General features: G+C 41.5%; 1 protein-coding gene across 4 annotated transcripts in view; it reads left to right on the forward strand.

Annotated features, from left to right (window-relative positions):
- Positions 1 to 18228, forward strand: part of KIF13B (kinesin family member 13B) — a 132762-nt gene that overhangs the window by 57693 nt on the left and 56841 nt on the right. For all 4 annotated transcript variants that reach the window (XM_064651151.1, XM_064651153.1, XM_064651152.1 and 1 more), the window contains exons 7-13: positions 207 to 294; positions 1608 to 1742; positions 3452 to 3564; positions 4246 to 4357; positions 8561 to 8773; positions 12633 to 12743; positions 16786 to 16920. In XM_064651151.1, the coding sequence (XP_064507221.1) occupies positions 207 to 294; positions 1608 to 1742; positions 3452 to 3564; positions 4246 to 4357; positions 8561 to 8773; positions 12633 to 12743; positions 16786 to 16920 (907 nt within the window). The remainder of the gene's footprint in view (positions 1 to 206; positions 295 to 1607; positions 1743 to 3451; positions 3565 to 4245; positions 4358 to 8560; positions 8774 to 12632; positions 12744 to 16785; positions 16921 to 18228) is intronic.

Genomic DNA, 18228 nt, shown 5'->3' on the forward strand with positions numbered 1-18228 from the left:
TTTTTATGAAGTGACAAAACTGTCTGTGCCAGCTTTTTACGTGTAGACATAAGGCTTTTTTGTTTGCATTATAGTCCATGTTCTGTGCTTTATTACAGTATCTGCGAGACCATCCTGTTTGAGATCTGTCAGTGAGAATTGACTTTGTGTAAATGTTGTCTCAAGTCAGTCATGTGCTTATAAATACCTTTTTTTTCCCCAACCAGAAGCCGTCAGTCATTAAAGGTTAGAGAACACAGTGTTTATGGCCCTTACGTAGATGGCCTATCCAAACTAGCTGTTGCTAGCTACAAGGTAAGGATCAATTTTATGAAAGGCTTGTGTTGACACCCTAAACACCAGGGTACTGTCCCCTAAGCAGGACAGAACTGTTAAGCTGCTCCTCATCACTGTGGATTTTGGAGCAAGAGAGCTGAGGATTGTCGTGTTGTGATCCCTGGGGAGAACAGGGTTAAGAGCAGAAACTCACTTCATCCTGTACTATTCAATAATTCTGGAAGTAGTTCAGCTGTTTAATGAAACACATTTCCTCCCAGACTTAAGATGAGTGTATGCTGTCATGGGAAAGTGTCCTGTGATTAATTACAGAGCCAGGATTTAGCAGAGACCGGCTCTCAGTACCCACTGTGTCACTTTTTGGCTGTCGTGCTCCAGTCTAATAATTTCCCCTCCCAGTAGCACACAGTGGAATTATAAACTAATGGTTGTTTACAAAGCAAATATTTGAGAACATCACACTGAATTTGCTTGCTGGGTAGTAAATGTTTATATATGCATTGAAAAAACACCGTATTTTTTAAGAAGCATCAGTGTACTGTGGGAAAAATGGATAAATAAGGGATGCAATTCTGTCATGAAATTGAATTGTCACCGAAATGGGAAAATGGTGCAATCCCTCCTATTGCAGTTTCTCCAGGTGTTCATTTACCACTTCTTGGTGGTTTCTGCTAAATCAAGACACATTTCATGCTTTGCTTCTCCATGTTGCCCAGCAGCTTTGTGTAATCCAGCATTTGGAGTCAAAATGGTCTGTGGTGGTCTGTTGTTTGACTGTTTTTTGAGTTGTTTTAGCATCACCCAGGTAGAGATGCAGAAACAGAAGTTAAGCCCAAGACTCTGAAGTTTTAACTGTAAAACCCTGAAGGAGGGGCCTGCACCTTCCTCAAGTATCACAGCTTAACACATCTAAAAACTTGATAACTTTTAAAACTTGGAGGAATATAATGACCTGTTCAGCCTGGTTCTGTTTATAACCCTTTGAGCCTCCAGATTCCAAGAACATGTGTCTGACAACTGAGGCTCAAATGTTACAGGGTTCAAACGTGAATTGCTGTTTCCTCACTCCTTTCTTAGCTTTTGAGTGTTTCTGTCTGCAGGCAGGTGCATAATTTTGATGATAATTTAATATCTATGTCGGGGAGTGTCATGACTCTGTAATTTCTAGGCTTTAAAGGAGAGATCACAACATTTTACCCCTCATACTTTATGAATAAACAGTGGGAAACCCATGAGAAAATGCTATATTTTACCAAAATGAGATTATTTTTGAGGATAATTGAGAAGAATGTTAATGCAGATATTCTCCTGGCTGTGAAAATTGTCTCTAGGACATCGAGTCCTTGATGTCTGAGGGCAACAAATCCCGAACAGTGGCTGCAACCAACATGAACGAGGAGAGCAGTCGGTCCCACGCAGTGTTCAAGATTATCCTCACCCACACGCTCTATGACGTACAATCAGGGGTAAGAAAAACAACTTACAAGGTCCAAATGTCAAGCATGGATATGTTTCTTTAATGTATTTCATAGAAAAGAAACCCTTCCTTTTAGGAAGCAGTGTGTAGGACATATGAAAGACAGAATGTGTAGATGGAAAAATAGAAGAACACCTGAGTGTCCCTCAGGTTATTTCATGCAAATATATATAAATCATCAACTTTCTAAATAGAAAAAAAATTACTGATTTCAAACATTTTGCATTGTATGCCGTTAATATTTTATGTGTATGTATTAAATATCTAAAAGACATTTAAATGTGAGAATATTTTTCTTTATGTTTCCTTATAAAAAAATATGCCTCGCAGTGGTGTGTGAAATACATAGTGTCAATATTATTTAGTCCCTCACAGAACATGCTGATAAAATTCAATTGAAATAAGTATCTTTAAACTTTGTTGATAGATTCTGTTCTTGGGCAATTCTTTAATACTTTCAAAGCTTTGGAGAAAATTCGAGTGTCCATGGAGCAAATCTAAGGCATGTATGTGCCTGAATATTGAATATATTGGAAAAACATAATGAGCATTTGGACTTTTTTCCTCCTTGTTTCTCAGTTTCCACTGATCTTCTTATCTGCATCATTTCCCTCGGTCTTTATTTGGATTTTTTTTCCCCTTTGCACTTCAAATCAGCATCATACTGTGCTGAACTCCTGGATTTTCCATGGTTTGTCACTCCAGTTTTTCTGTGGCTGTGCTGCAGGCTCATCACACTTAGTTTTTGGGTGGCCCTGCTCAGCCTGGATGTGAGGTGGTCGACGTCCTGACTGTCCATCTTTTCTACATCTTCCAGTGACCACTGTGTGAGCTTCTGGGACAGATTTCTCTGTTTTTCCACCTGCTGGTCCTTTCAGCCCTGGAAATGACACATTTCCCTGTGGCTTGATGATCACACCATATTTTGAGAGGCTCAGGGTAACGTTTTTGAAAGCACATTGATTCTGATTATCCCATTCATTTAAGGGAACGTTGTGCTTTGTGATAACTGAGATGCTGAAGTTGCAGATGCTGCAGAAGAACATGATGTGAGCAAGCTGTTCTCAAAGGCAGTTGGCTCTTCAGATTGCTGTAGAAAATTCATGGAGTGTTTCACAGTGTCATTTTGGGTCAAATGAGATAAAAGGATTTGTAACAAAATCTGCATTACAGGTTTAAATACTCTTGTAGCTTGGATTGCATTCCAGGAGGCTGAGAAGGATATAAGAGACTTTGCAATTGTAATAATTTTCATAGATTATTGCTGCTTGTCGTGGTCATTCTTAGTCTCTGGAAAACAGAAGAAAAGTGGTATAAAATCTGAGATTTTTAGGAGACTGTTTTCAAGGTGGGATTGTAAACCCCACGTCCCTGGTTATGACTCCTTTTCCTGTAGTAACTCTGCATTTTTCACGGTTTAACACTTCACTAAAGTGCCCTGTGTTCCTCTCCTCTGGAGATTTCTGAGATGTTTTGAAGATATTGGTGTCCCAGACTTGGCTTCAGATCATTCAGTGGTTTCTGAAGCAGCAGGTGGTGAGTTAGCACAGGCCCCTGTTCAAGTCCAACGATTCTCAAAGGTTTTGGAACAAGAGTCTACACCAAAAAATGAAACTTGATTCTTGTTGGAAGATACATCAAACTATGTGACTTAAAATAAGTAAACTAACAGTGGCTGGTCTCTGGTTCCTTCCACAGACATCAGGTGAGAAGGTGGGCAAGCTGAGCCTGGTGGACTTAGCAGGGAGTGAAAGGGCAACTAAAACTGGTGCTGCAGGGGACAGGCTGAAAGAAGGAAGCAACATTAACAAGTAAGACTTTGAGATTATTTATTTTCCTTTTTTATCAGTACAATCATGGCTGTTAAATACAGCCTCCTTGGAAAATAGGCTAAAGTCAATATAAGCTCTTGTATTCAGTTTTCTTTCTTTTTTTTTTCTTTCTTTTTCTTTTTTTTCTTTCTTTCTTTCTTCCTTTCTTCCTTTCTTTCTTTCTTCCTTTCTTTCTTTCTTCCTTTCTTTCTTTCTTCCTTTCTTTCTTTCTTCCTTTCTTTCTTTCTTCCTTCCTTCCTTCCTTCCTTCCTTCCTTCCTTCCTTCCTTCCTTCCTTCCTCCCTTCCTTCCTTCTTCCCTCCCTACCTCCTTCCCTCCCTCTCTTCCTTCCCTCCCTCCCTTTCTTTTTCTTTCTTTCTTTTTCTTTCTCTCTTTCTTTCTCTCTTTCTCTCTGTTTCTCTTTTTGACATGCAATACTCTTTAATAGTTGAAGGAGGTCTCCATGTATTTAAAAAATACTTGTGTTCTTGCAACTACCACAACTGTCATCATGAAAACCTGATTATTAAGGGTGAAAACATACTGAAAATAAAGGAGTGGAGCTTTTGTACTGGGAACTTTTCCCTGGGAGCACACTTTTGGAGAGAAAGTCACTGTCTAAATATGCATTTGGCTTATGAATATTTACCCTCGTTAATGACTTCTTGTGTTCTCTGGGCAGATCCCTCACAACTCTTGGGTTGGTTATTTCTGCCCTGGCAGATCAGGCTGCTGGCAAGAACAAGAACAAATTTGTTCCATATCGTGATTCTGTGCTCACTTGGTTACTTAAAGTAAGTAAGTTGGTTGTTTTTTTTTAAGTGAAATAAAAGAGAGAAAAAGGGGAAAAGGTTCTCATTTAATGAAATGAAATTCTGTTCTTTTTGCCTTATTTTCTGGGTTTGATGTTAACCATAAGTGTCTTTGGCAAATGAGCTGGATGGAAGCCATCAGTATCTGTACAGACTAAATATGTTCCCTGTCTTCTGCAATGACCTGCAACGGCCTAAAGACTAAGGAACTTTAGGAATAAAATTAAAAGCAGTGGTTTTTTATGGGTCACTGTATGTACAGCTTCACACGCAACCTCAGGGCTAATTTAATTTGGGCTATTTTTGCACGCAGCTGAATTTTACATACTTGAAATCAACTTGAATCAACTTCGAAGATTTTTATGAAGACTATTACCTTTTCCTGATTGTCTTGTATATTTGTTAATATACTTTTGTCAGCAGAGTATAATTGCAGAACATTGTCTCAGTTAACAGTCTGAGAAACAGATCAGAAGACTTTAGACATGCTATTCATGTGAAATGAGCAGTTAAGTCATTCTCTGAGCTGCATAGGGCTCTATCTGTTATTATTTTGGGGGGAAAAAAGAACATATCCCGATGGCAGTTGGCTGAAAACCTGTAAGGTCTAAATGAAAAAACCCAATTGTTAAATATGAGATTTATGTATGTCAAATTTCTTTTTTTTCCCTTGTGCTCTGTTTAATTGTTATCCAGGAGCAACTATTTGTTAGTAGAAAGAGGTAATCTGGGAAGAAACTGATTTTTGCCACCACCTGCCTTTTATTGTCCTCTTTTGTAGGTGCTCTGGCTACATTTTGTTGTCCTGAATACTCTGCTTGGCTTCCCCATCCATTCTTAGCAATATTTTTAGATGTTGTTTGAATTTCATGTCCCTGTGATTTAACTGCACATGTGAAAAGAAAAATACAAAGTTACTTGAAGGTTATACAGAGGTGTGGAGATAAAAAAAGACATTTTTCTTAAGGAGATTTGAAAACAAAGTTGACTTCAGTGCTTAAGTAACATAAAATCTCTGCTCTTGTAATCTCTTGACACCACAAACCTTCATTTTTCTCAATGCTGCCTTTTAATAAACCTTTTAGCATGACTTGTGAAACAATTTATCTCTACTCCCTGGTGTGAACAGCACAAATACTGGACATCAAATAGTCACGAGGGCCATGTAAAAATCCAACTGGCACAACAGAAATAGTGTCTGAGTAAAATAAGTCCTCATATCACAGTGTCCCTTGCCCTAAGACTTTTTTAGTTTTTAAGTATATTTTTACCTCTGTGTATTTACACCGAGTTTTTCCTCTAATTAATAATAAACAAGTGATTTTTTGGCTCTCTGCAGAGACGGGAACAAAACCAGTGCCGTGTGTGCTCAGGTTCCTGATGTGGCTGTAACACCCCGAGCAAGCAGAGTGGAAACTTTCCTAAGGAATTTCTAGTGTTGTTAGAATTAGTTATGCTGCCCCATTGCTAAACAAATCCAGGGAGCAGACTGCAATTCCTGTTTAGCACCTGTCCAAGGCATTGTGGCCACGATGCCAATGGCTCAGAAATGGGAGCTCACTTTTGTTCCGCCTTCTTTCAGGCAAACCTTCTTTGTGTCCAACATCCAGCCATGTTAAGTGCAAACAAAAGGGTTGGGGCTTTTGGATTTCTTACAAACAAGCTCATTGAAGCTTTATTTTGAAAGGGGGAAAATTTAAACTTTTTTTTTTTAATTAAAGATCAAAGGAGAGATTTATTTGTAAAGAGGCCTGTTTGGAGAAGCCATGAGATAGGGTGTCTTTCTCTGTAGCTTTCAGCTTTTAATTATGATACCAAAGCAGACTGAATGTGTTTTAGCTGTAAGAATATCTGTCATAAAGTGTCTCACAAATCTGAGAAACCAGTAGAGTTCAGGAGACCTCAAGATCTAACGGTTTTTGCTTAATTTTGTTGAGGATCTTTAGGCAGAAGTACCAGGTGAAAAATATTCTTGCTTGAGGAGTAGCATCAGGTTATGTGTAGGAAGCAAAATAGCTTGTCAGTCCTTTAACTTCTTGTTTTTAGCAAAATATTGGCACAAACATCTTGTTTTCCCCTGATAATCAGAAGCCCTGCGTGGCTTACTGATGGCTGCTATTGAAAATATAATTTCTGATCTCGACATTTTGAGTTGTTGTCACAGTAATCTTGGTGTTAGAGAAGACTGGGCTGGTTTAGGCTTAGAAATAACTAAACTTACTTATTTCCACTCTGTCTCTCTATCACATGCAAGCCCAGGCACTGTCTTTGCTAATGAGAAACTGATTTACTATTTGTCCACCTTTCTTGATTAGCATTAAAGAAACCAGTGAAATCAGCACAAGGGTTTTATACATAAAACTTTATCAGGCAGTCTGGCATTGGGCTTGAATTGCTACAAGAGGGACTTTACCCAACTTATAAAGGGTGTATTGTGGATTCTGGTGTATCACTGTTACAGCGTTCTCAGCTGCCTGTACAGCAGAGTTGCAATTCAGATAATGAATTAATCCTATTTTGGAGCTAATTAGTGCAGTGAAGGGCATTCCCAAGTAGTATTCCCAAGTATTCCCTTAACAGGCTGTTAAGTTTGGGTTTGGAAGGGGAGTACCTGGCCAGCTCCCTGCCAAACTTCACCTTTTTATGCAGAACAGGGATTGCAGTTGCAGGGTGTCATTCCTAATTTTTGGCCCAGAAATCCCATCAAATGAGGCATGTGCTGTTGTTGGTCTTCATGTTTTCAGTGGCTGCCTTGGAGAAATTCTTCTGTGGTACAGAGTGGACCCTCCCAAGCCATGTATTTATTGGAGTAAATGTTGGTTGCTCCTCAGATGAGAAAAAAACCCACGGTGGGATCAGACAGAAAACTGGTTTTTGCAGTTGACTTCTTTATAACTATTCTTACCTGCACATGCTAACCATGCTGGTGCACCTCAGTGTGCTGAACACTATAAATACATATATATATATTTATATTCATATGAATTTCATGGCCTTTTGCATGAGAAGAGACAGCAAAGTGCTACCAGCTCATCAGGCTGTGTGCCCAGTGCTTGTCTGACCTCTGGAGCAGCCAGACGGCTGTCAAAGTGTTTTAGGCATCATCCAGCCAAAAACTGTCTTGGGGAAATACTTAAAGGGGTGTTTTAATGATTTCTGGGGAAAGCTGCACGTGTGCCGTGTAATCGAAATGGTTGAACAGGCAGCTAATGCAGTCAGATTGTTCTAATGGCAATGCCTGACCTAGATTTCATGGGTTATTGGAGATGAAAATTAATAGCATGGTTCATCTCAGGAAGGGATATCGGGTAAAAAAACCAAAACACACCCCCCCCAAAAATCCAAACAAATGAAAAAAAAACCCCCAACCAACCAACCAAAAAAAAAGAAAAAAAAAAATCTGCTGCAAAATTTAAAAAACCAGGATATTTTATCTTTTAGACTGGCCAAAATTGTAAACCACGATTTTATGATCAATAAAAAGATCGAACCCTTCCTTCCTTCATTTTTCCTTCCTCCTCTGCCCCTGACACTCTGCCTTGCAGGAATGTGGTTTCACGCCCTTCTTCTCTGTCAACCAAATTCCGGGAGGGTAATTTCTTATGTAACTTGATTTAGGTTTGTGAGCTGTGTCAGTGGGAGGAAGGGAAGAGCCCCATCCTGAAATGTTTATAGGAATAGAATCAGCTGTATTGTTTATGAGGAGATCTTTTAGTAATTTAAGTATTTATTGGAGAGGTCTCTCTTCTAGTCTTTAAAATATTTTGAGTTCATCATGATCTTTCCTAAGCTCCCTTGGCAGTATCTAAGAAGTTTAATGATGAAGTGCTTATGTTTCTAGTTTATAAACCTACACAGAAAACATTGAATTAAACTTTTGAAGCCCTTTCCAGGCACTGTAAAGCCCAAAAAAGGGACTTTTTTTTTCATTCCCATTGCAACTAAAACTGATTCTGAAAGCCGAGAACGACATTTCCTAAACGTGCTTTAAAAAAAATCATATTGAAAATTACAACTTTTTCTCGATTTACACATCATTTAATTTTGAACTGCCAACAGTATTTCTGCTTTTATCTGCACCCATCTACTCCAAACTTTGGGTTATCATTCGCTGCCTGAGTTTATTGACTGGGTAGAGCAAAAGAAGCCTGCTGTTTTAATTCCATGACCTCTCCCACCTTCCAGGATAGCCTTGGTGGGAACAGCAAGACTGCCATGGTGGCAACGGTGAGCCCAGCAGCGGATAACTATGATGAGACCCTTTCCACCCTGAGATACGCGGACAGGGCCAAGAACATCGTCAACCACGCCGTGGTCAACGAGGACCCCAACGCTCGCATCATCCGGGAGCTCCGGGAGGAGGTGGAGAAGCTGCGGGAGCAGCTCACGAAAGCTGAGGTACAAATTTGAGCCTTGAACTAAGGCAGGAGATCCTGTGAAGCCCGTGGTCAGCACCAGCTTACCCGACTCTAGAAAGCAGATGCCCCAAGGCAATGCTACTACATCATGCTATATAATTATATATATATATATATATATATGAAATATTTTTAATAATAATAATACTGCTACAGGGTACCCATGAGAAATCTTCCTTAATATGATTTTTTTCCACCTTTCTCTATGTTGGTCTTGAAACGTGGGTGTTCAATCACAGAATATGCTGAGTTGGAAGGGCCCCACAAGGATCATCAAGTCCCAACTCCTGGCCCTGCACAGGACCAGCCCCAGGAGTCACACCATGTGCCCCAGAGTATCATCCAAATGCTCCTTGAGCTCTGGCAGCCTTGGTGCTGTGACCACTGCCCTGGGGAGCCTGTTCAGTGCCCAACCACCCTCTGGGGGAAGAACCTATTTCTAATATCCAACCTAAACCTGCCCTGACACAACTCCAGCCCATTCCCTCAGGTCCTGTCCCTGGTCACACAGAGCAGAGCTCAGTGCCTGCCCCTCCTCTTCCCCTCCTGAGGAAGCTGTAACTGCAGTGAGGTCTCCCCTCAGTCTCCTCTTCTCCAGCTGAACACACCAAGTGCCCTCAGCCACTCCTCACACGGTTTCCCCTCAAGGCCCTTCACCATCTTTGTTGCCTCCTTTGGACACTCTCTGATACCTTAAAAAATGAGATACCAGGTTCAGTTTGAACACCGTGAGCAATCTTGGTTTTATGGTGTATTGCAGAGGACATGGAGACAGGAATAGGGGTGGATTCTTAAGACTGGGTAGTTTGTGGGCAGAGCTTTGCCTTTAAGAATTCAGTGTAGACACAGTGTAGCCTGGGAGATGTGAATTCAGTTAAATGGAGTTTTCTTGCTCGTTCACAGGCTGTAACTGTTCTCAGTTGAATCTCTTAGAGGCACTAGACAATATTTTTAATATCTGCATTGCTTCCTCAGTGAAATTTTGAGATGACCTGTTAGATGAAGGCCAAGAACTAGTGTAATTCTGAGTCCTGTTCTCAAATGGGGCAAAGCAGTGGTGATGTAATCCCTCTGCTTTGCTGTTCAGAAAAATTATGATTACAGGATTTGCCTCATGAGGTATGCAGGGAATGCTGGCTGTGACACTACAAATGACTAGTGAATTTTGGACTGTTCTCACTTGAGCTGCCTAATATCCTAAGCATCCAATATGTGTGTATCAGTTTCTTTGAGGTATCTCAAATATCTAAATCTTAAATATCTAAAAATTCCTCTAAAATATCAACCACAGACTTAACAGTACTCTGGGAACTGCAAGTAACTGCAAGTAACCCCCGTTTGTTTAATTTTCTAGCATTAGTGCCCAAATAATGGCAGCTTTCCAAAATAATGAAGTAATGTTTCCTAAAGATGAAGTAATAAATATTTCCTTTCCCAAATATTAAAATCCCACCCTAGTTGTCATCTCAGTGGCATTGACAAAGAGCAGGGAAAAACCAGAGCAATTTGCTGTTACAAGGCTGCACAGTAAAGGTCAAACCCCACATTCACAGCCTTGTGCTCCTTTCAGTTCATTACATTTGTTGCCCATCTAATTGTTCTTACAGAAATGTGCATAAATAACTTCCTTAAGTGAACAAAAACACTGACTCATTATGACAGGTTACATTCTCCAAGCTCATTTCCAAATATAGAGGATGCCAAGTTGTGGGTTTGGGTTTTTTTACCCTTTGGTGTCAGTAGCCTTTTCTCTCCTGAACAGCCAAGGCAGAACAGAACTTGACAGTTGACTTTTCCCCCCCCTGAAGATTATGGCATTATCCTCTTTTCCCTTTTTCTTTTTCAATCCACACATTTAGATATTTTCTTGTTGAAATTAATATCACATGTTTTAATTTATCTGAGCCAAGACCACCAGCTTGTCCTCCCTAAGCTGGGAATGTACCTGTTTTCAGTGGAGCAGCACGTCTGTGGCTCTGATGTCAGCCTAAGCCCATATCTCTGGGGTTTATATGAGAGTTGCAGGGAGGGAGGAGAGTTGCCCAGGTCATTGTACATTTGAAGCATGTGAAAATGTTCACTGATTTTGCCCCGGGTCCAAATAAATGGACAGACAAGACTTAAACCTTGAGAGTATCTCAAGGCTTCATCTTCCTGTCCTGCTCTGTGGGGTCCAGCCCCTTTGCACTGATCATGTTTTGTCTGTCATGATGCATCTTTGTTCTGGAGATTGGCTGGGCTTCCCTTTCCTGCCTGTGTGGAATTAGAATCACAGAGTGGTTTGGGTTGGAAGGGACCTTAAAGATCATCTCGTTCCAACCCTCCTGCCATGGACAGAGACACCTTCCCCTATCCCAGGTTGCTCCAAGCCCCGTCCAGCCTGGCCTTGGACACTTCCAGGGATCCAGGAGCAGCCACAGCTTCTTTGGGCAACCTGTGCCAGGGCCTTACCACCCTCACAGCCAACAATTCCTTCCCACTAATGGCAGTGGGAATCCATTCCCCCTTGTCCTGTTCCTCCAGGCCCTTGTCCAAAGCCCCTCTCCCTTTTACCCCATATTTAGGCATTTGAAGCAGAAAAAGCCCACACAGGACACATCAGCTGACAGTTCCTAGACTGTTGTGTCTTGAGGCAGAGGAAACTCCTTCTCAAAACAGGATTTTCCAATCCTGGCACTTGCTCCTTTTCTTGAACAAACTGCAGTGTAATGAGGCCACTCTTTGATCTGGATTCCTGTGAGGAGTTTTGGTTTTGTGGTAATGGAATATCTGACAGAGAACTATGCTTACATTATTTAATTGGCTTTGCATAAACACCTACCAGCCAAAACCATTTTCATCATTAGCAGTAATGAAATGATGAGATAAGAAAGTCCACAGGCTTTTTGATCAAGGTAGTCGAGGAGGAAATGCCATTACTGAGAATGAAGGAAGAGAATACATGTAATAGAAAAATCATACAGTAGTTTGAGTTGGAAGTGACCTTTTAAAGCTCTTCTAGTCCAACCCTCTGCCATGGGCAGGAACACCTTCCACTAGCCCAGTTTGCTCCAAGCCCTGTCCAACCTGTCCTTGAGCACTTCCAGGGATGGGGCAATGTTTTTGAAGTGTCTGATGGGTGGCAGTGGGGGGATCCTCTTATTCTTAAGTTAGTCCTTGGACAAAACTCTTGCCTTTGAATATTTCACAAAATAACATTAGAGCTGTGATGGATTAGCAAGAAAATTGAATTTTGGTGCCTTGAAGCACACTTTAGGCTTGTTTTGATGTTCACCCTTTAAACTGCATTTCTAAATGCAGAGGTGGACAACTAGAACACCTCAGGTGCCTGAACATGTGCTATAGAAAAGAAAAATCACACCAATCAGGCCATATAGAAGTGAACAATAAAAATATTTTGGTGGCATGGCAGTTTACTGAGAAGGGAAGTGTCATTTTGAGGGTATGACAGCTGAGAGGATGGTGCCAAGCCAGATCACCAGAATCTTGAGAAACCAGATTGATTTTGATATGAGTCATTTGGGACACTCACATTGGGATAGAAAAGAAATTAGTTTGTGTTTGAGTATCTTTGTGCAAATCTACCAGTATCCTGTAATTGGTTTGTGTCGAAGTCTATAAACTCCACATTAATATTTGTACTTGAAACTAATTAAAGTAACTTTCTGATGGATTCTCATTTACTTGAAATATGTATTTAAAAAAACCCTTTACTTACTGCTTAGTCTGCCCTGCAAAATGAGTCATGTTGCCTTTTTTCCCCCCATCTGTGTGACACTGATGTGAAAAAACACAAAGCACAACAAGCTTTCTTCTTTCATTTGCTTTTATTCCTGCAGGCTATGAAATCACCCGAATTAAAAGAACGATTGGAGGAATCTGAGAAGTTGATTCAGGAGATGACTGTGACCTGGGAAGAAAAATTACGAAAAACTGAGGAGATAGCTCAGGTTTGCTACTTTCTTTCCTCTCCCCTGCCCCCATTTTTTATGAAAAATAGGTTTGTTTTCTTTGTCTGTCAGTTCATAGAGGTTGTCTGAGTCTCTCCCCACATTTATGGGTAAGTAGGTCAAGCTTGCTGCCCTTTTGAAAAGCTTCACTTAATTCCTGTGATAGATGGGTGCCTCCCAGATTACTATTGCAGTGACAATAGTAAATTGTCACTGTATGCAAATGGAGAAGTTATTTAAAAAAATAATAATCCAGGGATGAGAGGATTACAAGGATTTTATATTCTTCAGGCAGTAAAATTGTTTGTGATGAGGGACAGGAGCATTCAGTGCAAGGTTGTGAGCTGACAGGCTCAATGCACAAGGCAAAGGGCATCCAGAATATTAAAAATTAGAGCTGTCCAGGATCTCTGTGTGTTTTGATAGCTCTTAAACTGATATTTAGGGCCTCAGACCATAATTGAAGGTGATTATGTTGAAAAATGACGCAGGTCACCACGATGATTCCATGACACTTCTAGTTCTTCCCACACAAATGCTGATGTAGATATTTGCAGAGGGGAGCTCTGGAGGGGGAGGACTGGTTGGAAGGTGATGAATAGTGTGTAATAAATAAGGAGAGAAGGGAGCCTCTGGTACAAAGCCCTCTTGTAGATGCCACAGTCAGAATAAACTGTGTTGACTTTGGTTTTAAAGATCCATTGTAAGAGGTGCTGCTTGTGACTCTGAGGGTTTCCTGGCTTTCAGTGCAGATTGGTACCGTGGATTTTCCTCCCTGTGTAAAAAAATAAAATCAAAATAATAAAAAATTTCTGCTCTCATCCTACCCAATAGTTTCTAGAAATCCTGAGTGTGTGAGGAGGTTGAAAAACTGAACTAGTGGGGTCAGCTCTACAGATTAAGTGTTCCTTGATGTTTGCATGTTACTGTGTGCTCTAGCTCTTGTCCTCTCTGTCTCTAAATTCCCAGCCTGATAGGATGTTTTGGATCTTGGAGTTTTACAAGCCTTGGAAAAGTGATTTTTTTTTCTAGAGTGAGGTAAGGACTGTACAGCACAGGCTGATTCAGGACTGGTTGGAAGACAGTAAAGGAACCTTCTGACATCTTCAGTGGGTTTGGTGGGTTGGGCTGGATGCCAAGTGCCCACCAAAGCTCTTCTGTCACTGCCCTCTTTAGCTGGACAGGGGAGAGAAAATGTAACAAAAGGCTCACGGGGTGAGATAAGGACAGGGAGAGATCACTCACCAATTATTGTCATGGGCAAAACTGGTTTGACTTGGGAAAATTAGTTTAATTTATTAGCAATCAGATCAAAGTAGGGTAATGAGAAATAAAAATAAATCTTAGAACACCTTCCCCCTACCTTTCCATTCTTCACAGGCTTAACTTCACTTATGATTTTCTCTGCCTCCTCCCCTGAGTGGTGCAGGGGGACAGGGAATGGGGGCTGTGCTCAGTTCATCACACGTTGTCTTTGCCGCTCCTTCCTCCTCAGGGGTTGGACTCCTCACACTCTTCCCTACTCCAGGGGTCTATTCCACGGGAGAGCCCTCCAGGAACTTCTCCAGAGTGGGTCCTTCCCACAGACTACAGTTCTTCCCGAACTGCTCCAGCCTGGGACCCTTTCCATGAGGTGCAGCCCCTCTGGAACAGGCTGCTCCAGTGTGGGTCCCTTCCACGGGGTCAGTCCTTCAGGAACAGGCTGCTCCAGTGTGGGTCTCTTCCATGGGGTCAGTCCTTCAGGAACAGGCTGCTCCAGTGTGGGTCCCTTCCACGGGGTCAGTCCTTCAGGAGCAGGCTGCTCCAGTGGGATCTGTCCCCCGTGGGGTCCCAAGTCCTGCCAGCAAACCTGCTCCAGCGTGGGCTCCTCTCTCCATGGGGACACAGGTCCTGCCAGGAGCTGCTCCAACCTGGGCTTCCCACAGGTCACAGCCTCCTTTGGGCATCCCCTTGCTCTGGTGTGGGGTCTCCAGGGGCTGCAGGTGGATCTCTGCTCCCCCATGGACCTCCCTGGGCTGCAGGGGCACAGCTGCCTCTCCATGGGCTGCACCTCAGGCTGCAGGGGACCCTCAGCTCCGGTGCCTGGAGCACCTCCTGCCCCTCCTGCTGCACTGCCCTGAGAGTCTGTTCTCTCACATATTCTCACTCCTTTTTTCTCTGCCTGCAGTTGTGCAGGATTTTTTCCCCTTCATCCCCACCATCACTGATGGGCTCAGCCTTGGCCAGTGGTAGGTGTGTCTTGGAGCTGGAATTGGCTCTGTTGGACCTGGGGAAGTTTCTGGCAGCTCCTCATAGCAGCCACTCCTGCAGCCCCACTGCTATCAAAACCTGGCCATGCAAACCCAATGCTGCAGACTTAGGCAGGTCTAAGGCTAAAGACATTTATACCATGGCTTGTTGAGTGATTTTGTTTCTGGCCAGCATCCACCAACGTCTGTCTGTCAAATTGCAGCAGGTAGGACGGGGAGATAATTGTAAATCTTTGAGGAAAGGATGATTCCTCATAAAACACCATCAAAGAGGCAGTTTGTAGTGATGGAGTGACAATAAGGCTCCACAGCCTCAAGGAACAACAGGCAATTTTTCACATTTTCAGTGAATATTTGACACACTTTTAATGTGTTTTTGAGTGTTTAGGTTTATTAACTTAGGTCTTGAGTGAAAATTAACAGAAACTGGCTCGTTTTCTTTCAGTTAATCCTGTGAGATTTAGACTGTGGGCCAAGTTCTCCTTTGGGCATCACGTTCTTTATCTCTGTAGATAATAAGGAATTCTGTGAACTTCGGAGCCTGGCACTGCTGATCGGAAGAGGGATCTTTGACATCACCCTGCAGTTTTTCCTCTGTTCTTTGTTTTCTCTCTCTCACACACATGACTTTTCCTTACAAGGACATTATGTTGGTTTTGTGAGCCTGTGGGGAGACAGAGAAGAGAAAATCAAGAGCAGGTTGTGCTATTCTTTGCAATTTAATCTTCATTAGACCTGGTACAACTCCAGTGCTGAACAGAGAATTACACTCAGCAGTATTCATACTCAGTTTTTAAATACAAAACACACTGGTAGGCAAAGATCAGAACTTTAATAAGCATTCCAGCATTATTCCTACATATCTTTGCTAATTTTGTATTTTTTAGGAAATCTCAGCAGCACAGGCAAAGCACTGTAGTTATCTTGTATTTTTTTTACTAACTAGTTTCACCCTCTCCTGTTTCTGCTTCCCCTTAGTAATCCTGTGAGAAGCCTCCCATATTTACTCTTAATTTTTTTGTAGACAGCGAGTCTCACTTGAGTTTCTGTCTGATCCTGGGAACAATCCTCGAGGTTTCTATCCCCATGTGTTTTTTTGTAGAAGAATCCCTTTCTGTTCCTAAGTCAGAAACGTTTAATGTTCCTCTTTCACTGCTCTGGTCTCACCCAAACACTTCCCTTTGAAAGATGGACATTTTTGCACAGTAATGCTTTGTTGTGCATTTCTATGAAGTCCATTGACAAGAACAAAACACCATCCAAAACGCTGCTATTCTTGTTCAGCAGGAAGTGTTCTTTGCATTACTTAAATAGCAGGTTGCCAGTTTTTTGTCATTTTGATTACTCTGCAACAAAAGACAGACATGGAGCTTGACTTGGCAGGGATTTAACTTAACTTGTTGCTTTTTAGCTCCAAAGAGAAAATAAAGGGCTCTAGAGATGGCTTTGTGGTAGCATTTTGCTGTCCCAGTGAGGTCATGGAGAAGCTCCACAGAGCTGCAGTGTGTTGCTCTCTCGGCTGCTTTCCTTTTCCACTGGGAATATGGGACTGTGTGAGACCCCAGCACGGAGCCCTCCGAGACCAGAGGTGGAAGGACAGGAGAAATTAAGGATAATCCTGATCAAACCTTGGTAGAACTGAGGCTTTTGTGTCTAATCTATCTCAGAAGAAAGAACTACCTGTCGTAGAAGCATCAGTCCATCATTTTTGTCCCGTTGCTCTGGCAGATGGGAATGGAATTCCGGAGGGTTGTACATCAGTCAGCCCAATTTTGATGGCTGCTTTCTTGCAGGAGCGTCAGAAACAGCTGGAAAGCCTTGGCATATCCCTTCAGTCTTCTGGAATAAAGGTTGGGGATAATAAGTGCTTCCTGGTCAATTTGAATGCAGATCCAGCTCTCAATGAACTTCTGGTGTACTATTTGAAGGTAAATATACGTATTTATTATAAATATGATTTAAATAATGTTTATTATAATATAATTTTAAATATATTTTTAATGGTAGAAGTGGGCCTCTAATGCTATTGGCAGAGGTGTACTTAGAGAGTTTTATAAAAACAGTATAAGTAAATATATTAAAAATATGTGCATGTTAAAATTCATATGAGTATAACCTTTTTATTTCAAATTTAATTCTTCATGGCAGAGGAAAGTTTGGGGATTTATGTTTTTGTTTTGTTTCTGTTTGGGTGTTTTTGAAAGAAATCTAGACATGTTCTTTTTGAGAAACTGTCTCCTGTGTTGGGATGTGGGTTTTTTTGTTGGTTGGTTTTTTTGTGCCAACTTCCACAAGCCTTTTCCCATAAAATTGTTTTATATAGAGATTGGACATATCAGTAATCAGCTTCTGCATTTGTAGTCCAAATTCTGAGTCCTGTCTTCAATTTATAAAATGCCTTTTTTAATCCTCTTCATGCAACTTGCCAGGAGTAAAAATCAAGCTCTGTTCTGCCTCAGCACTTCTGTTGATGTGCAGCCCCTGTTTCTGATATTAAACATGAAACACGTGACTTTTGGACTCTGTGCTGAAACATTTGGGTGGTTTATTCTGGTTTTTACAACTTATAGGTGTAGGACTCAGGAGGAGAAATTTTTAAGTCACATTTTGGAGTGCAAGTTCTAAAAATTTAGCAGTGAACATCAGCAGTTTGAGCTTCACATTAAATCGTTCTCTTCCCTTTGAAGTGGTCTGTAGTAACTCTCAAAACAGCCACAAAATCAGCAATTAGGCTGAAAGATGGTTTTGGTTTAGTTAGTCTTGGGAAGTACATGATCCTCTTTTAGATCAGTCATCCTGGCTCTGTGATATCTCAATAAAAATGAGGAAAAAAACTTTTTCAGTGTTGTAGCTGCTAAAAAAATCTTTAAAAAGGACAGAAGAGCTGAGGTTCTGGGAGAAGAGTGGAATCTTTCTGAGATGCCTTGTCCATAAATGTCCACAGTGGGACTCAGCTGCTAATTCAGCCTGGACAGTGGCAGATGTTGAGGCAGAGCCCAGTTCTCCCAGTGGTCACTGGGAACACAGAACAAGACCCTCCAAAGGCAAAGCCTGCTCAGAAGACAGGCCTTGGCCCACCAGTACCAGCAAGAAAGTCTCAGGTGGTTCTGGGCTGCTTTCCTTTTCTAGGGAAAACTCCTTGGAGTAGATTTTGTCTGCTTCAGTTAATCTTTATTATTTTTTTTTTAACAACTCAATTTTGGTTGAGCATCTTGGTGTAGAAACTCCCTTGCTTT

This window comes from Pseudopipra pipra, chromosome 3 (genome assembly GCF_036250125.1).
Source record: "Pseudopipra pipra isolate bDixPip1 chromosome 3, bDixPip1.hap1, whole genome shotgun sequence".
NCBI lineage: Eukaryota > Metazoa > Chordata > Aves > Passeriformes > Pipridae > Pseudopipra > Pseudopipra pipra.